Source organism: Xenopus tropicalis, chromosome 1 (assembly GCF_000004195.4).
Source record: "Xenopus tropicalis strain Nigerian chromosome 1, UCB_Xtro_10.0, whole genome shotgun sequence".
Lineage (NCBI taxonomy): Eukaryota > Metazoa > Chordata > Amphibia > Anura > Pipidae > Xenopus > Xenopus tropicalis.
This window is the reverse complement of record NC_030677.2, coordinates 175,856,945-175,880,575: the sequence shown is the minus strand read 5'-3', so window position 1 is coordinate 175,880,575 and position 23,631 is coordinate 175,856,945. Positions and strand designations below refer to the sequence as shown.

The 23,631-nt window shown below is 36.2% G+C and overlaps 1 protein-coding gene across 1 annotated transcript in view; it reads right to left on the bottom strand.

Annotated features, from left to right (window-relative positions):
- Nucleotides 1–13,805: 13,805 nt before the first annotated feature.
- Nucleotides 13,806–23,631, bottom strand: part of st8sia4 (ST8 alpha-N-acetyl-neuraminide alpha-2,8-sialyltransferase 4) — a 58,066-nt gene continuing 48,240 nt past the window's right edge. The window contains exon 5 of the mRNA NM_001097278.1: nt 13,806–14,088. Within this exon, the coding sequence (NP_001090747.1) occupies nt 13,806–14,088 (283 nt within the window). The remainder of the gene's footprint in view (nt 14,089–23,631) is intronic.

The window sequence follows — 23,631 nt, the reverse complement described above, 5'->3', positions numbered from 1 at the left end:
GAGTTAAATATGTCTTCTACCATAGAAGTGAATTCCCACAATACATATGTACTATACTATATCCAGTACAAGTATATTCAGTGTTTTGCTCACTGATTGTGACCTTCCACAAGAGAACAAACAAAACAGTGCATCAGATGCACTGTTACCATGGCAACCAGTCAACACAAATACAGTGTAAAACAAAGGGAGACCAGACCTATATTAAATGTTGTTGCCATGGTCTCACATGTTTGTATGTATGTGTTTGTATATATGTATGTGTGCTGGCTTCTTGAATTGTTCTGCAAAAGATTAGATTGCAATAATTTGGTTTCTAGAAATGGATACAAAAGTATCTGACACTTAATACTGACAATTTGAAGTTAAAAAAAATCTTGGGATTTTTTTAGTGCTGCGAAATCTGGTTGTTAGGTTAATACCCCAGCAAACAAACAACATTCCCTGTAAGGTTCATTTTATTGTTATAGTCATTATTTTGTCATTCAAACTGCGTCCTGGTTGCTATGGTAATCAAGCCAACAAGCTAGATTACACAAGACAACCAAGTACACAATATAAGGACATTTAAGTAATATAAATATAAGTTCACATGGCAGACTGTAAGGATAGATAATACTGTGTATCCTATTGGCCGTTATATTATTTAGTCCCTCTCCTATTCATCTGAGTCTTTCTGCCCTTGGAAACTGTTATTAAAATGGACTCTCTTGTTGTATCATGTCTTCTCCACTGTGTACCCAGTACAATAGGCAATAAGCTTGAACTATAACATGTATTTCCTGTGACTTGATTGTATGTGCTGCAATGCCATAGGGATCGGCAGTATGTTGGTAAAACAAATTGCCAAGATAGGATGAGAATCAGGGTGCATATAAACACATTGGTGAAGACATGGGGAGGCCTATTTATCAAAATCTGCATTTGTGAATATTTCAACATTTTTTTCTGATTTGGATAAACTATAAGGGTCGATTTATCAACATTTAGATTTAATTCTTTTGCCATTTTTCAGTTTTTATGTGTGCCAAAATGCATGTACTTGAATTGAGGCTCACAAAACTCGAGTGTTTGACATTTATTTAGCATAAAAAAATTCGAAAAACTCATTTGTAAAACGTAGACAGCATCTAAAAGTTTGCAAGTTCATATGGAAGTCAGTGGAAATTGTACTGGGCAAATGTAAGCGTGCAGACCCACTGAGAATGATGCGTAGGAGATGCATTTGATGCATTGGAAGGTTTTTTTCATGGTTTTATTTAATCAAGTTTTGTAGATTCAAATATTGCAAACATTTGAGTTTGATAAAATTTCAAATTTATACAAATTGAAGAAAACTCACAAATTTAAATTTTGATAAATAAGCCCCTAAAGCTTATCAAATTTGTGCGTATTTGCCAAATAACATGATTATTAAAAACTCAGTCAATGAAAAATGTGAAACACCTCAAATGTTTCTGAAAAGCTTGAATACAAAAAAAAAAGCTTACATTTTGCTAGAACAGCTCCTATTTACTTCTACATAAACCTGCAAACTTTAAGATGCCGATGTTTTACATTTAAGTCTGTCAAGGTTTTTCTTAATTAATATAAAGTATTTAAACTTTGGAGACTGTAATCAAATTAGTCTCCACAGAAAAATTTGCAGCGCATCAAAAAAGTTGCAGTCGCGTCAAAAATGGTCATGGTTACGTCAAAAATGGCCACGATCACATCAGAATTGTCTTGTAGTTTTGCGAATTTTATGGCGAAACGGGACAGATTCGCTCATCACTAGTAAACATGTTCAAATGAAGTGGAGGTGGGGCTTCTTGAGAAAACCATTATTATAGTGAAATAATTTTCAAAGTGGTTAATGGATTTAGGTGAGATGGAGCAGACCACCTCCACTTCATTTGAATCAAGCTCACCACTGTTACTGGTTATATTAGAGTGAGCAGTGAGAGCAGCAGTGAATGATGGAAACAGCAGTGACTTCTTAGGAGTTTTGATTGGCTGTGGAACCACACATTATACAGGCATTGGATGTTACCATTCTTGCACTCTTTTTCAACCTTGCTTCCAGTTTTTGTGGATTAATGATCTTCAAAAAGCCCTGGCTTCAAAGTATGCAGATTATATACATTATCTCTCAACCACTGCATAAATGCAAGTCTTTAACTCACAATACTGTTAATTAGGGTTTTCTATACACATTATTTTTATTGTTTGGAAATTACATGAGCTAGGGAAACTGAATATTGTGTTATGTGTTAACCTTATACAAATAATTACCACTGCAGCAGCATTAGATAGCTGATTGGGTTAACTGTCCTTAGTCTTGTTGCTTTAATGTGCATTACATTTACCATTTACCAACTGCTGCATGTAGAACTTGTGAATCTGTCTTCCTTAGTATTGTGTATCTGAGATAAAATACCCCCTCCATTCTGGTGTATAAGATACACAAGGGATCATTTACAACCACAAGCGCTACAATCCCAGCATTGTTGTGGTTGCATGGAGGAGTTGTGTCTGATGCAATTAGACCAAAGTCTGTCAGACATTATATCCTGTGTTTGGCACATGAGTAACGTGTGTCCTATATTCTTTAGGTGCAAGTGTGGTGCATCTGTAGACACAGGGTGCTCAGAGAAACCTGGACCTTCTGTCTGGTTCAGAAGTGGCAGTAACTCCAGGGTTCTGCAACATCAATAAGTGCAACTGTGTTTGATTTGCCCCTGGAAGCAGGAAGGAGCAGTGCCCAATGCAACTATATGGGAGTGCAAGGAGTAGATTTTTATGAATGGGGTTTTATGAAGTCTTGAGTTATATTGGTGAGATTCTGATTTTGCTTGTAGTGTTGGATTTAATTGCTGTCTGTTGAGCTGTTTGCTACTTTTCATTGCTGAATCAGTGAAGGGGTACTTCCTGCCCTGGAACATGTTTTTTAAGGGTCCCGTGCGCCTTTTTTCCCCCACGACTGCGCCTATTTTGATGCAACCTCTCCTATTTTGACACAACCTTTTTGACGTGCAATGAAATTAGTCGTGCCGAATTTTCACTGAAGTTTCGCAAAACAAATCGGCAATGGCAGGATTCGCTGCGAATCCATGCCTGCCAAAAAATTGCGCTCATCACTACTTATATGTTTTTATTTTTAGATGTGAATGTTGGATATCCATGATTTAATCTAGCTATTAGTTCCTGAAGTCAGGCAAGATTATTACAAATAAGAAATAATTCTGTAAAAATATTCTTCTCTTGTGTCTTCAGTTCAGCACATAGCTGTCTATGGTCTCAAAAAAACCATTGTGGCTGGCAAGATCAGCAACATCAGAGAATAAAGCTTGCCTTCTGGAATCAATAAGGGCTGCTCAGAAACAGTATTAAATGTCAACAGTGATAACACAGTACAAGGAGCTTTAACAGTCACTTAAAAAAAAAAAAAAGCATTTCAAATATGTCTTTCTTTGATAAGAATACTTTAGATAGGCTTTTCTCTAAAACTGATAAACTTTTTATCTGTGCAAATGATACAATATCATTGCAGTACACAATGTTGTGTGTGCTGAAACAAATCCAAGCCAAGCTAATTTAGGCTCAGATGCTGCAAAATGTCTTGCAACAATGTGATGCTAGATACATCATTATTATTATTATTATATGAACTATAAAAAATGTATCTTTTAATGTTTTTGTTTGTACAGCTGCACTGAATACTTGGGCCCAGTAGTTGGAGAAATCCAAGGCACCAAAGACATTATTATGATCATTAAATTCTCTTCTATTCATTGTATACAATAACAGAACTTCAAATGCTTTCCTAGGCAATACTGAATACCCTGTCTGGCAAACTATACAGGCTAATGTACATGTACTCAGTCTGTCTGGTTAGTTTCACTAAGTTGCTTGCACTTTCCCATTTACTAAAAAATGATTGGTTGTGCCTTTTCTCCACCCCAAGCATTCAGTCTTTAGGAATGAGTACAGCCTCTAATATTTTTGTTAGCAACACACAAAAAACATTAACAGCTTATTGATAATGATGAGCAAATCTGTCCCATTTCACTTTGCCATAGAATTCATGAAACAACAAGATTTGTGTAATAGCAAACAATCTGTGAAATGCGTTGGTTGCACAACTTTTTTGTCACCTGCAGCTTTTTTTTTTACGTGACTGCACCCATTTTGAAGAGACTACACACACAATTTGAGGTGACCGCAATTTGAACGTGACTGCGTGACAAATGTTTCCATGGCAAATTTTTGCTGAAGTTTTGTGAAACAATTCGCCAATGGCGAAATTCTTAAATTCACTGCAAATCCATGCCGGGCGAAAAAATTCACTTATCACTAGTTATTGAGAATGGTGTACTATACTATTATGGCTAAGGTAAGTTTTTGAAGAGGAATAACATGTTGAAGATACCAATGAGTTGAATGTTAGATGGGTCTGTAGGCAGTTTCAATAAAACAGTGCTGGTTGTAGAAAAGCAAATACTCCTAAAAAAGTAGGTACAGGTATAGGACCCATTATCCAGAATGCTCGGGACCAAGGGTATTCCGGATAAGGGGTCTTTCCATAATTTGGATCTCCATACCTTAAGTCTACTAAAAAATTAACAAAACATTAATTCATGCATCCAATAAGGATGATTTATATCTTAGTTGGGATCAATTACAAGGTTCTGTTTTATTTCTACATAAAAAAGGAAACCAGTTTTAAAATTCTGAATTATTTGCTTATAATGGAGTCTATGGGAGACGGGCTTTCCGTAATTCGGAGCTTTCTGGATAACGGGTTTCCGGATAAGGGATCCCATACCTGTAATATATCCAACAACCATGGTTTCTTTCAGCACAGTCCCTGCTTAGGTCACTTAGTTATAAATAAAAAGACATAACTTACTGAAGCTAAATATATCCTTAATATATGGTAACATTTATTTGGTAAAACCAGTTAAAAATTTCCAAAACATTACTGACAATAAATTAATGAAAGTACCTTTTTTTAGTCCATATCTTTGCAGCCATTTCAGATTATAGATTAGAGAAAATAATGTGCAAGTTTTTTTTTTAACTGAAATAAAGCTTGAAAACTCACCAGACTCGTGCACTTTTATTAAAAAAAACTAGAATCTTGTTACTGGATTGCTTAAAAATTTGAACCAAAAACTCACATGCAGCCTGATCACATTCTACTCATCATTGTCATTACGTCTACCAACTTTCCAAAAAATTAGAAAACATGAAAAACATATTTTTGGAAACCATATGTGCAGTATGTTTTGTTATCAATCTATTCAAAAGAACCGTAGGATTCATACTTATGATGGTTTGTTTTTCTATTTTGGAGTATTTAAGTGATATGATGCTGTGAAGTGCAAGTTTTGTAGAATTTTTTTAAGCCTTTAGAATCCACATGTTTTTGTATCATATGAATATAAAGTGGGAAACTGTATGCAATAATCACAGCCCCCAGCTGGGTAGTCAGTGGTCTCATATGGGTAGTTAGTGGTCTCATATGGGTAGTTAGTGGTCTCTGCTGTCACATATGGTGTGGTTAAAGGTAGTTCATTGTAGTTCAGTGGTCTTTAATATGTCCTGAACAACTGCAGGGGAAATGTAATTTTAAAGATACTGTTAAGCATATAAAAACATAACATAATACATCTCACACTAGTTTTGTAGTACAGGTATAGGATCTGTTATTTGGAAAACTGTTAATTGGAAATCTCTGAATTACAGGTGAGCCATCTCCGATAGACTCTATATTAATCAAATAATTCAAATCATCAAAAATGATTTCCTTTTTCTCTGTAATAATAAAACAATAACTTGTACTTGATATAATTAATCCTTATTGGAGGAAAAACAATCCTATTGGGATTATTTAATGTTTAAATAATATTTTAGTAGACTTATATGACCCAGATTACAGAAAGACCCCTTATCTGGAAAACAAGCATTCTGAATAACAGGAGCCATACCTCACAAAAATACAGGAGATTCTTTACTTTTGTTTAGAGAGCTAGGATTTGTTTCTAAGACAAACCTATAAACACTCACTGCCTTGTAACTGTAGTGCAGTTGTGCTTTAAGCCTCTCACAGCCGGATCCACTGTGCAAATAGAACAGAAGCAAGCACAACAACGTTTCTGTGGGGAATTACATCCCTTCTATTAAAATATAAATTTTTTTAAACATACATTTTCTTGATCTTTAAATAGGTGCATATTAATATTAAATACTGTTCGTATCTGTACAAATTAGGCCCATAGTGTGCATGCATTATTGGTCTTCTTCAGGGAGAATGTTGGTGAGCAAAAAGCCAATGCATGGTGAGAACCACTCCTCATTTTGTAACAAATGCTGCTGGCTGACAATGATCTCTTGAGATATTTCTAACAAAAGGAACTTCAGTATTGGACCCCTTATCCGGAAACCCATTATCCAGAAAGTTCCAAATTACGGAAAGGCCATCTCCCACAGACTCCATTATAAGCAAATAATTCACATTTTTAAAAATGGTTTTCCTTTTCTCTGTAATAATAAAACAGTACCTTGTACTTGATCCCAACTAAGATATAATTACCCCTTATTGGGGAAAGAACAGCCCTATTGGGGTTATTTAATGGTTAAATGATTCCCTTTTCTCTGTAATAATAAAACAGTACCTTGTACTTGATCCCAACTAAGATATAATTACCCCTTTTTGGGGCAGAACAGCCCTATTGGGTTTATTTAATGGTTAAATGATTCCCTTTTCTCTGTAATAATAAAACAGTACCTGTACTTGATCCCAACTAAGATAAAATTCAATCCTTATTGAAGACAAAACAACCCTATTACAGAAAGATCCCTTATTCAGAATACCCCAGGCCCCAAGGAGTCTGGATAATGGGCCCTATACCTGTACTATGATACTAAGGGGCTGATTTACTTACCCACGAACGGGTCGAAATGAGTCCGATTGCGTTTTTTTCGTAATGATCAGTATTTTGCGATTTTTTCGTATGTTTTGCGATTTTTTCGGATTCTTTACGAATTTTTCGTTACCAATACGATTTTTGCGTAAAAACGCGAGTTTTTCGTATCCATTACGAAAGTTGCGTAAAAAGTTGCGCATTTTTCGTAGCGTTAAAACTTACGCGAAAAGTTGCGCATTTTTCGTAGCGTTAAAACTTACGCGAAAAATGCGCAACTTTTCGCGTAAGTTTTAACGCTACGAAAAATGCGCAACTTTTTACGCAACTTTCGTAATGGATACGAAAAACTCGCGTTTTTACGCAAAAATCGTATTGGTAACGAAAAATTCGTAAAGAATCCGAAAAAATCGCAAAACATACGAAAAAGTCGCAAAATGTTCGTTTTCAAGTCGGAACTTTTCCAATTCGGGTCGGATTCGTGGGTTAGTAAATCAGCCCCTAAGAATTCTCTAGACTAGACAAAAAGAGACGTTTATTCTATGAGGTATGGCAGCAGTCAAATGGTCTTTAGTGATGATTGAGTTTTTTTGGCAGGCATGGATTCACAGCGAATTTCCGCATTTCGCCATTGGCAAATTGTATTGCAAAACTTCTGCAAACATTTGGAACAGGAAAAAAATTGTGCTTGTGTCAAATTGGGCACAGTTGTGTCAAAAATAGGTGCGGTCACGGCAAAATAAGATGAAAAAAAGAAACAAAAAGATGTCCGCGACAAAAAAAAGGGACACTTGCACGTTTAGGTAGGGATTGCTTATGAACATAGGACTAAGCATTTTTATATGATTTTTCCTGGCAGTGTCTGCCTCTGTGTGAGTTCTCTAGGAGTTGTGTGTGCATCAACCACCATGCATACAAACCTAGAGTTGGGTGCAATGTAGTCAAAAAGTAAATGGAAAAAAGTCTACACAGAGGGCAAGATAAGGCCTGAAACGTTTCCTATAAATGTGACCTGAATAAATCACCTTTTCATCTTTGCAAGGAGGAGTGCTGCAACATTGTTTTGCCCCTGTGAGAGAACCATGTTAGTCAACATTCTGTACTAGAGATAAACCTTAAATGTGTGCAAATGTTTGCTTATCTACATTAGTTTTGGTTATTTAGTAAATCATTTTTTTGGAAGCTGCTAAAGATATTCAATACAAACCAATCCAGAAGACTTTTCAAATATATTTTGGCAGCATAAGACCCTTATCCTCTCCATGCAAAACTGGCTCTGATGGCTGCTACACCAGTGCTTGCTTAAATCAAAATTCATTTAACTGAGATATATTCTATTTATGGTATTGATAGTTTAATAAACATTCACTTATTTTTTATTTAATACTCAACATTTCTTTAGGCAGTCTCAAGCAGACCAGCAAGCCTCTAACTGTGGGTTAGACTTTGCCCCCACCATTATTACCAATGTGTTTAATTGTTGATTCTCATTGGAAATGACACATTTGCCTCAAAATTAATACCAAAACATGTGATACAAAAAATGTTTTAATATATTTCAGAATTGTACAAATAGTACAATGATCTTTAAAAAACCACAAACAAAAAAAGCTGTACAGTAGATAAGATCAGATATTGTACATGGACCCTTCATGATACATAGTTTAATTCAAGCTTCTACACAATATTCATTGTATTCAGTAGTACTGACCAGCATCAGACTTTCTTTAGCATCTGCAATTGTTTTAAGAACAGTTGTGCTTAAGGTTACATAAACAGTGCTTCCAGTGGGGAAAAGTGCCATACTTGTAAAAACAAAAAATAATAAATAAAAAAGGTTCAAACATTTGCAATTTAGTCACTGCATTGGTTCCATATATTTGGCTACAGCTACTCTTATGATAAACAATCATGAACAGTGTAAAGTTTAAGATATAACAGATTTGGCACAAAATGAACAGATAATCTTGGTATAACACAATATTCCTTCTTATTCCTTATTATTATACACTTTAATGTATCCTGCAGACCTAGGGTCTATGGCACATGGGGCGTATTTTAGAAATTTTGACAACTGCATCACTTGTACATGTCAGTCAGTTGGGGCCAGACACAATCTATAGAGCATTTCCAGGTAAGAACTGGCAGAAAAACACTACTGCTGGCACCTCCAAGCAACTGCCATGTAATAACCAAGGTTGGCAGCAGTGGGAGATTTCAGGTATATTGTCGTACTGCAAAAACACAGTGGACAATATGTTCTATAGAGAAAGCAGACCCTGTGACTGGTGGCGCCTCAGAGGCATAGGATCTCAATGAACAGTAAATTATAAGTCATTTCAATATACAGTATGTTTATTAAAAATATCTGTCAACGATTATAGGGTCTTTAAAATTCAGTGTGGGTCCCTGTAACTTCTAGTTACATCACAGTCAAGATGCCCAAAAACTACCCTTTGGGGCACATTTACTAATCCACGAATCCGAATCAGAATGGGAAAAATTAGGATTGGAAACGAACATTTTGCGTCTTTTTCGTATTTTTTGCGATTTTTTCCGTCGCCATTACAACTCTTTTGTAAATTGTGGCGACTTTTTTGTAGCCGTTACGACTTGCGCGAATTGTCGCAACTTTTTCGTAGCCGTTACGATTTGCTCGTATATTGTCGCGACTTTTTCGTATTGAGTGCTCGTAAACAGCGGGCAAACCTTTCAGACTTTGCATGATTTTGGAAGCCTCCCATAGGACTCAATGGCACTCTGCAGCTCCAACCTGGCCCAAGGAAAGTCTCCCATAGGGCTCGATGGCACTCTGCAGCTCCAACCTGGCCCAAGGAAAGTCTCCCATAGGGCTCAATGGCACTCTGCAGCTCCAACCTGGCCCAAGGAAAGTCTCCCATAGGGCTCAATGGCACTCTGCAGCTCCAACCTGGCCCAAGGAAAGTCTCCCATAGGGCTCAATGGCACTCTGCAGCTCCAACCCGGCCCAAGGAAAGTCTCCCATAGGGCTCAATGGCACTCTGCAGCTCCAACCTGGCCCAAGGAAAGTCACGATACTAAAGCTTGAATGAATCCGAAACTTTCGTACTCGGCGCGTCGGCTATGAAAAAGTCGCGACAATTTGTGCAAGTCGTAATGGCTACAAAAAAGTCGCGACAATTTATGAAAAAGTTGTACCGGCTACGAAAAAGTCGCGACAATTTACGAAAAAATTACAAAATACCGATCATTACGAAAAAAAACACATTCGGGCGCTTTTCGGACGTTCGTGGATTAGTGTGCCCCTTTGTGTCATAGCCTAAATATAGAGAGTAATTATAGACAATAGGTAGAAACTCAGATTTTTTGGTATCAATCCATTTTTGAAAGTATAGCTATACAGCTACATTCTGTAAAGTGCACTAAATGTTTCTTTATTTCAGTTTCCAACATCACCTTTACTCTGTAATGCTATACTATGAGCTTAGGTACATCAGTCAATCGGTTTATTCATTTACTTTCCTACAATTTCATTTTAGTTTCAAGAAATAAAACTACCGGTTGACAAAATGCGACTTTAAGAAAGAAATAGTGCTTGTCGTATATTTTGATATGAATGCTGTACATTGAATACATTTTCAAGTCAATTTATAGATTACCATCTGTTCCTGCTCCGAACCATTGTACTGGAACCCTTCTTCTGGCATTTGCATGTCAAGTGGCTACTTACGAGATTCTCCTGCTTGCAAAATGAGAACAGGCAACAGCACCAGATTTATGATCCAGTGATTAAAACTTACTTTTTAAGGTTGCTCTGGTTTTCATTAAAGTAACCAGAGGTTTGATATAAACATCCAACAATAATTTTTAGTTTCAAATAGCTTAATCTTAAAATGTTATTCTGGTCAACAGAAGAAAATCAGATTAATGCCTAAATGAGTTGTATCTTGCCCACAACCCCCAAAAATAAATAAATAAATATTGCAGATGTTTGCATTCTAGGATAATTATTTTTTGTTTACTTTTTGTTTTTTAACCTTTTTTATCTCGGAATTTCCATTAGTAAATTAAATTACTATTTGAATGCTATGACGTGTGACCCTAGAAATCAGTCAGTGCTTTGTATGGCAACTGTAAGGAAAATGAAAGAGGCCCTGAGTAGGAAAATAATACAAAATAATATAAGCTACAAAACTCAGGCCTTGCAATTATTCATCACCTATTGCAGTCAACCATAGCATTAGAGTGTTTGCACAAAGATGATCAAGTTTGCTCCTAAATGCAACAGAAAGCAATAAAATACATGTGTGAGATATGAAATGTACCCTTTGTAAGAAATTGATCCAACTAGTTGCATTCCAGGTTGGAGGAAATAAGAATACAGCAGATAGAATAGAACACAGAACAGTCAATCAAACTAAGCTGTGATTAATGTGTTACCCATGAAACATTAACTTACCACTTCCGAGACTGCCGTTAGCAAACATGTTTTTTTCCTTTACACAGTTTTTAACCCACAAGTATATTTGCCCTACTGAAAGTCTAATATACTGAAAATGCTGTCCCTAGGTTTAAAAACAAAAGCAATATCTAAAGAAAAACAACATAATGGGGCAGATTTATCAAAGGTTGGATTCTTCTTCTGCAATTTATATTTTTCTCACACAAAAATATGTGCAAAATGTTCATTTATTATGCGTCAAAATTGTGTAAAACCCAAATGTAAAAATAAGCTTGTGAGGTTATATAGATGATAAATAGGAGCTGTCCAAGGCCTTTTGGGGGGGGGCTATCACTTCGAGGTTTAGGTATTTTTACAGTTTGAGGTACTTTTTTTTTTTTTGCTTTTTGGCATCCAAGTTTTCTGATGCATTACTTAATAAATAAAGACACATTTGTAGTGATAAGCAGATTTTTTAGCCAAGCATGGATTTGCAGTAAATGTCCGTATTTCGCCATTGTCAAATTGTTTTGCGAAAATTTGCTGTGCGTCAAAAAAAATGTTGTTACAGCAAATTGGGCACAGTCACGGCAAATTGGACGGGGCTGTGTAAAAATGGATGCTGGCATGTTAAAATGGGTGCGTTGCGGTAAAAAAAGATGCGCGCAACAAAAAAATACTCGGGCAACTACAAAGTCACATGACAAATATATTTTGCGGCTTCTTCACCGTTTCACAAATTTTTCTGCTTTGTCAGATTTTTTATGCTTTGTTCCTGATTATGTCAATTGTTACCTGCACCAAACGTTGATTGAATATGACCGTGTATTGGACTTTCTGCACTCAGATTCCTCCTTGGTCCTCACTTTAACCTCATTGAGGGCTAGGGTTGCCACCTCTGCCGGGCAGGGGGCGGGGAGGAGGCAGCACTGTGACATTGCGGGGCAGGGAGGAGGTGGGGCCGTGACATTGTGGAGAGGAGGTGGGGACGGGACTATGACCAATTGACACGTCAATATTACCTGATCGCCGCATCAATGTTACTGAGTCCTGCCTAGTTTTCCTAATTTGGGAAACCGGGCAAGAGGTTTTGACCCAGGCAGCCCTTCCAAAAAAAGGGCTGTCCGGGTCAAAACCGGACAGGTGCTGTTGGGCCTTGACAATTATGAAAAACTTTTCACAACATTCTAAATCTTTTGGTTATTCATCTACAGAGTGCTCTTCAGCTTTAAGCAATGAAATTACCAAAAACTTCCAAATTTGCTCCAAATTCAGTCAGATAAGGCAGGTGGAAAGACAGGAACATTTTTAGAAAAAAGATAAGAACATTTCCTGAAATTTTCACTGATGATAAAATGTAAAAAAGAAAAGTCAACTTTTGATAAATCTTCCTTAAATTCACGCTAGGTGTGGATGGAATTTCAAATCTTTTCTTCTGGACTATTCTATTTTGAATATTGATTTTTCCTTTCCTTACTCTTACTAGAGGATGTATGAAAAAACAAAAACATTTCCAAAATGTAAACATGCACTTAATACTCAAAAAGGACATAGTACACAGATAAATTAGGCTTTTCTGTAAAAAAACAAAAACAAATTATATATCAAAATAGATTTCTCAGCAGCATAGCTTTGCAGTACTAAATGCACATATCAATAATTGTTTACTTTTTATAAAAAAAATAAAAACAAAAAACCCCTAAAATGTTTACAAAATCACTGAAATCTTTGGTACCAAAAGTAAGGGCACCTTTGCTTATAAACACAATCTTTCCAAATCATATGAAATGTATAACCTTCTTCCTGCTTGGCTTCCCACAGTAGCAACATGGTCGTACTAAAGGCTTAGTCTAAACTACCAAGGAAGGCAAGGCTCCAAGCCACATACTCCAGCATAATACTGATAGCAATTAATATTACACACAATTGATGTGTAACTAAAGTCCATCTTGGAATTCGTGTAGCGATCGCATCTTGTTTTTTCTTTCATTTCAGTATTGTATTTTCAACCTCTAATCTAGAAAAAGTCTTATAAAAAACACTACAAATTTTTAGTACAACACACTAAAATCCATGAAACTTTTGGCATTAAATGAATCTTCAATTAATACTGATTAACACATTTTCGATGTAAACTAGGTAATGACGTGCCTCCAGACTTACAAACACCTTTCAATATTACAATTTTTCCGCCCCACCAGCAACTCCCAATTGCATGTGATGTGCAACAATGGGTTAATTTAACGTAATTGTGATTGCATTTGTAGATCTTGTAAACACTAGTTAAACATTCAAACTTTCAATGAACAAATGTGGCACTTGTTCTGAACTAGGTTCTTACATTAGTCCGTAGCACCTTGCAACTAACCGTTATCCAGCTTTTCCACTCTTCCCAAAATACCCTTGAAAAAAATGCTGCTGCACCCTTGCCTCTTGAGAGATGGCTTACTCTAATCAATCACTGTATTTCTCTATGTTTATTGCTCTATACATTTCCCAGTTGTCAGTTTAAGTGCTCCTTTGTTGTGTAATAAATTCAAAGTTTTGAATTCCAGGGGCATTCTGTGAGGGCCTGCGTTGGAAAAATATTTGTACTTTAGTTCATCATAATAATGATATTTCACTTGATTTCCATAGACGTCCTTAGGAAAAGGCCAAAATCCATACAGATGAATTTCATCACAGAATCGAGTTGCTAATGTGTACATGAGAAGTCCTGTGCTTGGTCTCTTGATCTGAACTTTGTTTGTTAGCCAGTACCTGCAAAATTAAAAGTAATAAAAAATTAGGATAGAGAAATAATATAGTCCATCAAACTTCTTCTTAAAGGAACAGTAACACCAAAAAAATGGACTGTTAATGTACTGTTACTAGTGATGAGCAATCTGTCCTGTTTCACTTCACTGAAAAATTCACAAAATAACAGCAAAATTCGCAAAATGTGAAATGCATTTGTTTTGTGACTTTTTGTCACATGCATCTTTTGTTTTTCGAAGCAAATTTTTTGCCAATGGTGAAATGTGGAACTTCACTAAATGTTACCCTGCACTCATAAAATGGGTGTGTTTGCTTCAGAAACACTACTATAGTTTATATATAAATCAGCTGTTGTGTAGCCATGGGGGCAGCCATTTATGGTGAAAAAAAGGCACAGGTTACACAGCAGATAACAGATAAGCTCTATAGAATATAATGTGGTTTTCTCTGTTATCTGCTTAGTAACCTGTGCCTTTTCTCCTTTGAATGGCTGCCCCCATGGCTACAAAGCAGCCATGTTTATATAAACTATAGTAAGGATTTGAAGCAAACACACAATGTTTACCAGTGCTGGGCAATAGAGCATAATATATTAATTACTTTTATACTCTTTCATTTGTTTGTGTTACTGTTCCTTTAAGTCCTCAATTTAAAGTTCTAAATGATCAATTAATGACTTGTTTACTTAAGTATAATTTTGCTACTACAAGTTACATTTTTATAAATAACTCTTTTGGTTCTTGTGAAACCATATAGATTGAATGCACACAATCACTGTTTTAATTGTTGGTCCCAAGATAAAATGTATTTATATACATTAATATACATTAATATAACACAATGGTGCCAATTTATCAATGTTGGAATTCCAGTTTTTAACCGCGATTCAAGTGTTTTTGGGCTAAAATTTAGAAAATCAAATTTGAGTTTCAGTAACTAAAGTGCGCAAGATTTATTAAAGGAACAGTAACACTAAAATATGAAAGAGCTTTAAAGTAATAAAAATATAATGCACTGTTGCCCTGCACTGGTAAAACTGGTGTGTTTGCTACAGTAACACTACTATAATAATAAGCTGCTGTGTAGCCCCGGGGGCAGCCATTCAAGCTGGAAAAAAGGAGAAAAGGCACAGGTTACATAGCAGATAACAGATAAGCTCTGTAGAATACAATAGTGTAGCCCCATGTGAAATTTCAAAATTTAATATTAAAAAATCTGTTTGCATTTTTGAAGAGCAGATTTCAATGCAGGATTCTGCTGGAGAAGCTCTATTAACGAATGTGTTTTGAAAAAAACCCATGCCAGTATTCCTTTAACCACCATATGTTTAGCTATGCCCTTTTAACTTAGTAGGTATGGGATCCCTTATCTAGAAAGCTCTGAAGTATGGGAAGGCTATCTCCGATTAAGTTAACTTTAAGCAAATAATTCTAATTTTAAAAAATATTTCCCATTTCTCTGTAATAATAAAACAGTACCTGTACTTGATCCCAACTAAGATATAATTACCCCTTATTGGGGCAGAACAGCCCTGTTGGGTTTATTTAATGGTTAAATGATTCCCTTTTCTCTGTAATAATAAAACAGTACCTGTACTTGATCCCAACTAAGATATAATTACCCCTTATTGGGGACAGAACAGCCCTATTGGGTTTATTTAATGGTTAAATGATTCCCTTTTCTCTGTAATAATAAAACAGTACCTGTACTTGATCCCAACTAAGATATAATTACCCCTTATTGGGGCAGAACAGCCCTATTGGGTTTATTTCATGTTTAAATGATTCCCTTTTCTCTGTAATAATAAAACAGTACCTGTACTTGATCCCAACTAAGATATAATTACCCCTTATTGGGGGCAGAACAGTCCTATTGGGTTTATTTAATGGTTAAATGATTCCCTTTTCTCTGTAATAATAAAACAGTACCTTGTACTTGATCCCAACTAAGATATAATTACCCCTTATTGGGGCAGAACAGCCCTATTGGGTTTATTTCATGGTTAAATGATTCCCTTTTCTCTGTAATAATAAAACAGTACCTTGTACTTGATGGTAACCATGCTTAATTAATCCATATTGGGAGCAAAAAAATCCTATTGGGTTTATTTGTTTAAATAATTAAAATAATTAAGCAGGTTTAAGGTATGATGATTGAAATTACAAAAATATCCCTTATCCCAAAAACCCCTGATCCCAAGCATTCTGCATTCTGAATACCTGAACTGTAATCAAAGAACAGGTAATTTTCCCTATCCTACTATAGTGTGCAGTGAAGATCCTCATCATAGTACAGGTATGGGATCCCTTATCCGGAAACCCGTTATCCAGAAAGCTCCGAATTACGGAAAGCCCGTCCCCCATAGACTCCATTTTAATCAAATAATATAGAATTTAAAAACTGATTTCCTTTTTCTCTGTAATAATAAAACATTACCTTGTAATTGATCCCAACTAAGATATAAATAATCCTTATAGGATGCAAAACAATCCTATGGGGTTTAAATAATGTTTTATTGATTTTTTAGTAGATTTAAGGTATGGAGATCCAAATTACGGAAAGACCCCTTATCCGGAATACCCTTGGTCCCGAGCATTCTGGATAATGGGTCCTATACCTGTAATATGTATTACAATGGCTTTTATCAGCATTGTAGAATTAATATGTTTATAGAGTTACTGAAAGACTAAAAAGGTTTTAGTATGTTGATAATGCTGAATTTTAATAATGCATTGAAAAATATAATTTTTCTAACATTAACAGCCTTGTTTTATATTGTTAAAGGAACTAAAAAGCTCAGATATTTAGAAAAAATGTCATTAGCATTACGTTTATAGAGAAAACTGAAGATACATTGAAATGTTGCCTGGCTAGCATCCATCCATCTTTATATGCCAATAAGCTGTGACATTTGCATTGTTGCTAAGCTGAGCACAGCTATTATATGTGCTTTCTTATGCTGCATGCATTCTATCTGGAAATCTTGAGTGGAAATATAACATGAACACAATGAAATCATCAAAATGAAAGAAACCCTTGGCTGAAACCTCATATTTGTATGTTAATCTGGTAAAGTAAATAAACTGCAGAGCGATCAGATCTCTCCCAGCTGCACCCTGCCAGGTCTAAAATCCACTCCAAACCTCACCCATTTATGCATTTGGAAATCAGGACTGTTCCTTGCAAAACTGGATAATTGGGAGATATTCTTTATGCTCTGTATGTAGGCAGCATTATGTTTGGCATAAAAGATTGGCCTCAGTATACAGCCACATCTCACCATCTGGTCTCACACAATATTAGAATTTGTTCATCGTCTTTCTTTTTTTAAAAAAATAAAGTGTGTTAGACTAATGGCACTGCACTTAAGAGACTTAACCAAGTCATCAAAAATCTAACCTAAAACCTGTCACAGTGAGTAGTAATAGGTGGATTCTGTTTAAGTATATAACAAGCTGCGCAGCTACAGTATATTCAGCCAGTCCCTTTCTCTCTCTCTCTGTACCATGGGTCACTGTTTTAAAGATAAGGACCCTTTCTCTAGTAAAGCATGAAGAATATGCGCGTTATTGTGAATGGGTACTAGTATCTATTGGCACATTCAAATCCTTGGGACCCATTTATGGAGACATTATTTGCTAGGTAGTACAGGTATGGGACCTGTTATCCAGAATGCTCGGGACCTGGGGTTTTCCAGATAAGGGATCTTTCCGTAATTTGGATCTCCATAACTTAAGTCTGCTAAAATTCATTTAAATATTGAATAAAGTCAATAGGCTTGTTTTGCCTCAAATAAGGATGAATTATATCTTATTTGGGATCAAGTACAAGGTACTGTTTTATTATTACAGAGGAAAGGGAAATCATTTTTAAAAATTAGAATTATTTTCTTATAATGGAGTCTATGGGAAATGGCCTTTCCTTAATTCTGAACTTTCTGGATAACGGGTTTCCGGATAATGGATCCCATACCTGTATAGTGAAAATAGTTTAGCCTTGTTCCCTTTATTCAGTATGGGGCAGAGCAGCCCCCAATAATTTTGTGACTGAACCAACTGAACTACATGCCAATGATGAATGCAGATAAAACTGGACAAGACCCAGTCTCCTGAGCACAAAGAAGCCACCATATGAGAATGCACTTACAACCTGTGTGTAACAGCCAATAATACACAAATATCATATAAAATAATGATTACATAGTTTAGATATGCAAAACAGTTGTTAAATAAAAAGGAGAAATACCTATATATCACCAGTAATATGATATTCTGGTGGAAAGAAGAAATATTCATCAAATTGTATGTGCCACACATAGATGTTTGTGTATGATTTCAAAATTTTCTGGGCACAGCTTGCCTTCTATTACTCATGTAGACATATAAGGGTTCATTTACTTTTGCAGACTCAGTGGGCAACTTGCACTTTTCCCCCGCAATGAATTGCGTGTAACACCATTAAAGGTGTGTCAAAATGCACTCTTTGCACTTCTGTATAGTTGTGCTCAGTGCCAGTACTTCCTGCCTTCTGTTCTGAATTAGGTGCTCCTGCGCCAATTGACACAGGGGATCATGGGAACTACCACCTCCTGACTAGGCAGTAGCTCCAGGGTTCCCTTTGTGCCCTGCATTAATAGGCAAAGCACACTTGTGCCTAAAGAATTGGCAGCAGATGTCACTTGCACGCCGAACACCAGAAATGATGCCAGATGGACTTCCATGCAATTGCCTCCTACTTGCAATGAAATGCGCATGCAGATGCATTCATTTTTGTTGAAGCCATGCAATTGTGCCAGTCATAGTGCAACTGCATCAGGCACAAAACCCATCTGCATTCTGGGAAAAACTCTGCATTTTGGGGAAAAAAACATGGCAAATGTCCTTGAAAATTGCACTTTTCTCATTGTGTCTGTTAACGTAAATGTGCCCTTTGGACTAAGCCAATATAGTAACAAACATAACTGTTTATTAAAATATTACTTTGTTTCTAAAATACCAGTAGTGTGTAACTTTCTCCTTATATTCATTTCTTAAAACAATTGATTTAAATATTGTTCACATATTTTTTTTGGATTAAGATTTAAAGTGAAATCCTAGTGTCCCCTACCGACTTGTAATCCACCACCTGGTATTGCTGGCCTTCTTAACCCTTAAGCTGGCCATACACGCACCGATACTATCGTACGAAACGAGGTTTCGCAGGAGGCTGCTGATATCGGACGACTCGCCGATCGGCCAGGTTAGAAAATTTTGATCGGGCGCCATAGAAGGCGCCTGACCAAAATCTGCCGTCAGGGCTGAATCGGCAGAAGGAGGTAGAAATCCTATTGTTTCTACCTCCTTATCTGCTGTTTCAGCCCTGACTGTGTGTGGCGGATCTGACTATGTTTCGTGCGACCGATGGTCACACGAAACATCGTTAGATCGCCACGTGTATGGCCAGCTTTACCTGTGAGGTCTAATCAGTTAATCAAAAGATGTTACACCTTTATTGTTTAGAATACTGCTGGCTAATTCCAGACATTTTACAAATGTAAAATTTCATGTGTCAACTCTTTTCTGGCAGTTGCATTTGAAAAACAGCAATCATGGCCCCTATAGTCTATATATATATAGACTATTGCTGCAAATGAGCTAATCAGAGAGTTCTAAGGGCTGAAGGAAAATTTTATACAAAGTGGCAAAAACTGCAGAATGTAAACTGTCAACCAAATAGAAATTGTTAAAATAATATTAAAATTTAAAAAAAAGCATTTCTAAGAAAGTAAGGCACAGTCATGTAAAAAAAGCGCGGACGCATCAAAAAAGTTGCGCACGTTAAAAAAAAGTCACGCACGTCAAAGAAGACACACAACACCCACGTTTTGCAAATTTTTCGCTCATCATCATTTTTCACAACAACATTATGGGGCACATTTACAAAAGCACGAACGCTCCGAGCGTATTTTCACCATTTTTTCGGGCGTCCGCACGACTTTTTCGTACGGCGCACAACTTTTTCGTACGGCGCAACGACTTTTTCGGACGTTTGCACGAAAACATCAGAAAGGTTTTACCGCTGTTTACAATTGTTCGGTACGAAAATTTCGTGACTTTCGGATCGCCAATACGATATTATCGTGACTAATACGATTTTTTCGTAAGCATTTTCGTGATATTTGCGATCTTCCGAAATTTTCGTTTCCAATACGATTTTTTCCCATTCGTGATTCGGATTCGTGGATTAGTAAATGTGCCCCTATGTCTGAGAAAAATGCAAATGTTTAATCTTCAAGAATATTAAATAGACAGTTATCCTTGAGGGAGGCTTTAAAGGCCAAAGATTAGCTCAGAAGAAGAAACAGATATAAGAGAGTAAAAGAATAAGAAAAGGGCTGATGATGGGTTAATAAGTAACTATAAAATGTAAAGGTTGTGTCACGGGTTGGTCACCAATCTGTTTGGAGCAGTTATTGCTGAATGTGAGCCTTATCTATTTGTCTCTGGGTGATTGATTATTGAAAGCGCACTGTGCCCAATGTTATAAAACTGTACTTGGTGTAAATATGTCTTGTTTACTGTTGTTATTTAGAAGAGATTGATTCAGGTACCTTTCAAACTGACTCACCTACACGGAAACTAAGGGAGCAGGTTTATCAAAGTACGAGATTAGAGCTCACTGCAGTAAAATTCACTCACTTTCTATCTATTCCTATGGGGTTTTTAGAAACATATTCATCAATGGGGGAAGTTAGTTCACCATTTGATAAACAGGCTTCTAAAAATCCCATAGGAATGAATACAGGGTGGGTGAATTTACTGGGGTGAGCTCCAACTTTTATAATTCTGTCCTTAAGGTATTTGTTACATGAATTATAATTCGCATCTGAACAAGACAAAACTTACTTACAAACAGGTTTTTGTTTTTTTTTAAATTAACATCATTCATAATAAAACTGAATTCTGCCTGAAGTGCTAACTTTTCATTCTGATAAATTATCCAACAAACCCTTATCTATAGCACTGATGAAAACAAGATGATGGCTTTCTCCCTACAGATATCCTAGGGCCTGAGGCACATGGCATTTTAACAGTGTGTTTTTATCTGGTGATGAGACTGTATCTTTACGTTAAAGGGATTCGGTCTTGATTTTTATGGTATACATTATTTTTTCTATTTTACACTTTTTACATTACAAATAATTCACTCTACCATTTAAATGTTATTCTTGAACCAACAAATGTATTTTTTTAGCTGTAATATTGGTTTGTAGGTGCCATCTTAGTGCATTGTGCCTGAGTCTGAGCTTTCAGAAGGAACCAGCGCTACACATTAGAACTGCTTTCATATAACCTTTTGTTTCTTCTACTCCCATGTAACTGGAGGATTCCCAAGTTGGTCTTGGATTTATTACTATTGATTGTGAGAAAACACAATAGGCCCCCACAATTATTGGGCCCTGGGCAAATGCCCCTATTTATTAAGTTAGCCCTGTGCCATAGACTGGTATTATTCCTAGGATATTACATTCTCAGGGTTATACAGACTAGTAGTAAGGTAGGGCTCACTTCCTTGCTTGGGTCTATGGTTCTACTTTCCTAGTGTGATTGTTTATGGATATCCATACAGATTCCAATTCATGAAAGCACCACACAAAGTTGTACTTGGTACCCAGTCTTTACAACACTGTTGAGTGATAACATTTGCAGTGGAAATATTTGCTGTGCGACAGAAACTTGTCGTCTGCATCAAAGAAAATTGTCACTCGTGTAATAAAAAAACCATGTGTGTAAAAAAAATTGGCACACGCATCAAAAGAATTTAAAGTGTGCAACAATTATTTTTGGTGTGTGACATTTTCTGCGTTTCATGAGATTTATGCCGTTCACCATTTCGTAAATCTTTTGAAAGATTCACAAATTCAGACAGATTTGCTCATCACTAGTTAATATCCATAATTATTTAAGATTTTGATTGTAAAATTTTTCACATGATTAAGGAAGCATTTTTTCATATTGGTTTATTGTGTTAATGGGTTCATGTAACGTTGAAAATTACTTAAAAAAAATCTAGTCATAGTTTATATAGTGAATTTACTGTACCAGTCTAAAGTTGCCACAGCAGCTCATGACCTTGGTCCTTCTTAGGAGTGTCAGTGACACTGCACATGCCCAGTGTAGTCTGAGAAGCTAAGCTTAGGGGTCATCTCAAAGCATCAAGCAAAAATGAATGCGCACCTGTCATTTAAGCTCATTTCACAGGGCTGAAAAAAAAGATGGCAAACTAAGCCAACCCTACCAAGGGTTGTGGTAGCATCTGAAGTTCTGGAGTTCTTTGTAAGGCAATATGCAAGCTTAATTATATGTCTTTAATATAAAGCATTATTTCTACCTTTCATTTTTGTATTATAGTTAATGTGTTGTGTGTTTAAGGGAATATTCTCTGCACAACAGGCATCTTGTTTTTTAAATTTGATCAAGCGTCTAAAAGAATGTTTTAAAATTCTGACTGGCAAGCACAGCTTCCTAGTCTTTCAGGCATGAGTTCCTTATTTCATCAAGCATAACAAAATTATGCAGCACACATTTAGAGGAAGAAAACACTAGGAAAAAGGAACTACTGAGTTCAGCATGAAAAGAGAAATTTAGAAACAACTGCAGAAATTGGCCATCATAGTTATTTAACAGCAGAAAGCAACACTTGGGCACATAAAGGCACATCTTAAACACCTGCATGGTTGTGCACTATAGGTAGTTTTGGAAGACAGAGAGTGCAAGGATTTCTGTTTTGTCCCCAGTATAGGATCAAACTTTGCAAGTGATGCGTACTTAAAATAAAAAGGGAAAATATAACATTGTGGGTATTGCGGATTTAAATTGACAGTTAGATAAAGACTGGATATCACCAGGGGTCTTTTGTATGCAATGGAAGATGGCAAATTTGAAACATACAGCATGGATATTTTTCCAATTCTGAGCTCATTAGTGCATTAAAACATTGTGTGTTATCCTATGCTTATCCAAACCATAAGGAAATGATGCATAGCGCAACAGACCATAACAAAAATAAGAAAGCCAGTTGCCAGAAGAAAAGAACTGAAACAGACTATATTTTCCATTATGAATACAGGCTGCAGCCATACCCTTACCATTAGGACATGGCAACACAGAATGGCAGATTAGCTGCATTTTTACTTGATACCTACAACCCTTTCATTGTATATAGGGGGCTATCATATCAGTCCTTCATATGAAGCCTAGGGAATACAAATATTAATTTTCTTTATACTTATTCATATAACAAATGGAAGTGATCATGGCGACCTTTGTGAAAATGCTAAGCAGCAAGTCTTGGTCTCAGGTTCTCCAACAAACAATGCATCTTTTAATTCTTGTAATCATTAATGATTAGAGATGTAGCAAACCTCACAAAAAAAGTTTGCGAACCCGTTCGCGAACTTCCGCCAAAAAGTGCGAACTTTTGCGAACTTTGCGAACCCCATAGACTTCAATGGGAAGGCGAACTTTAAAACCTATAAAAGCCATTTCTGGCCAGAAAACTGATTTT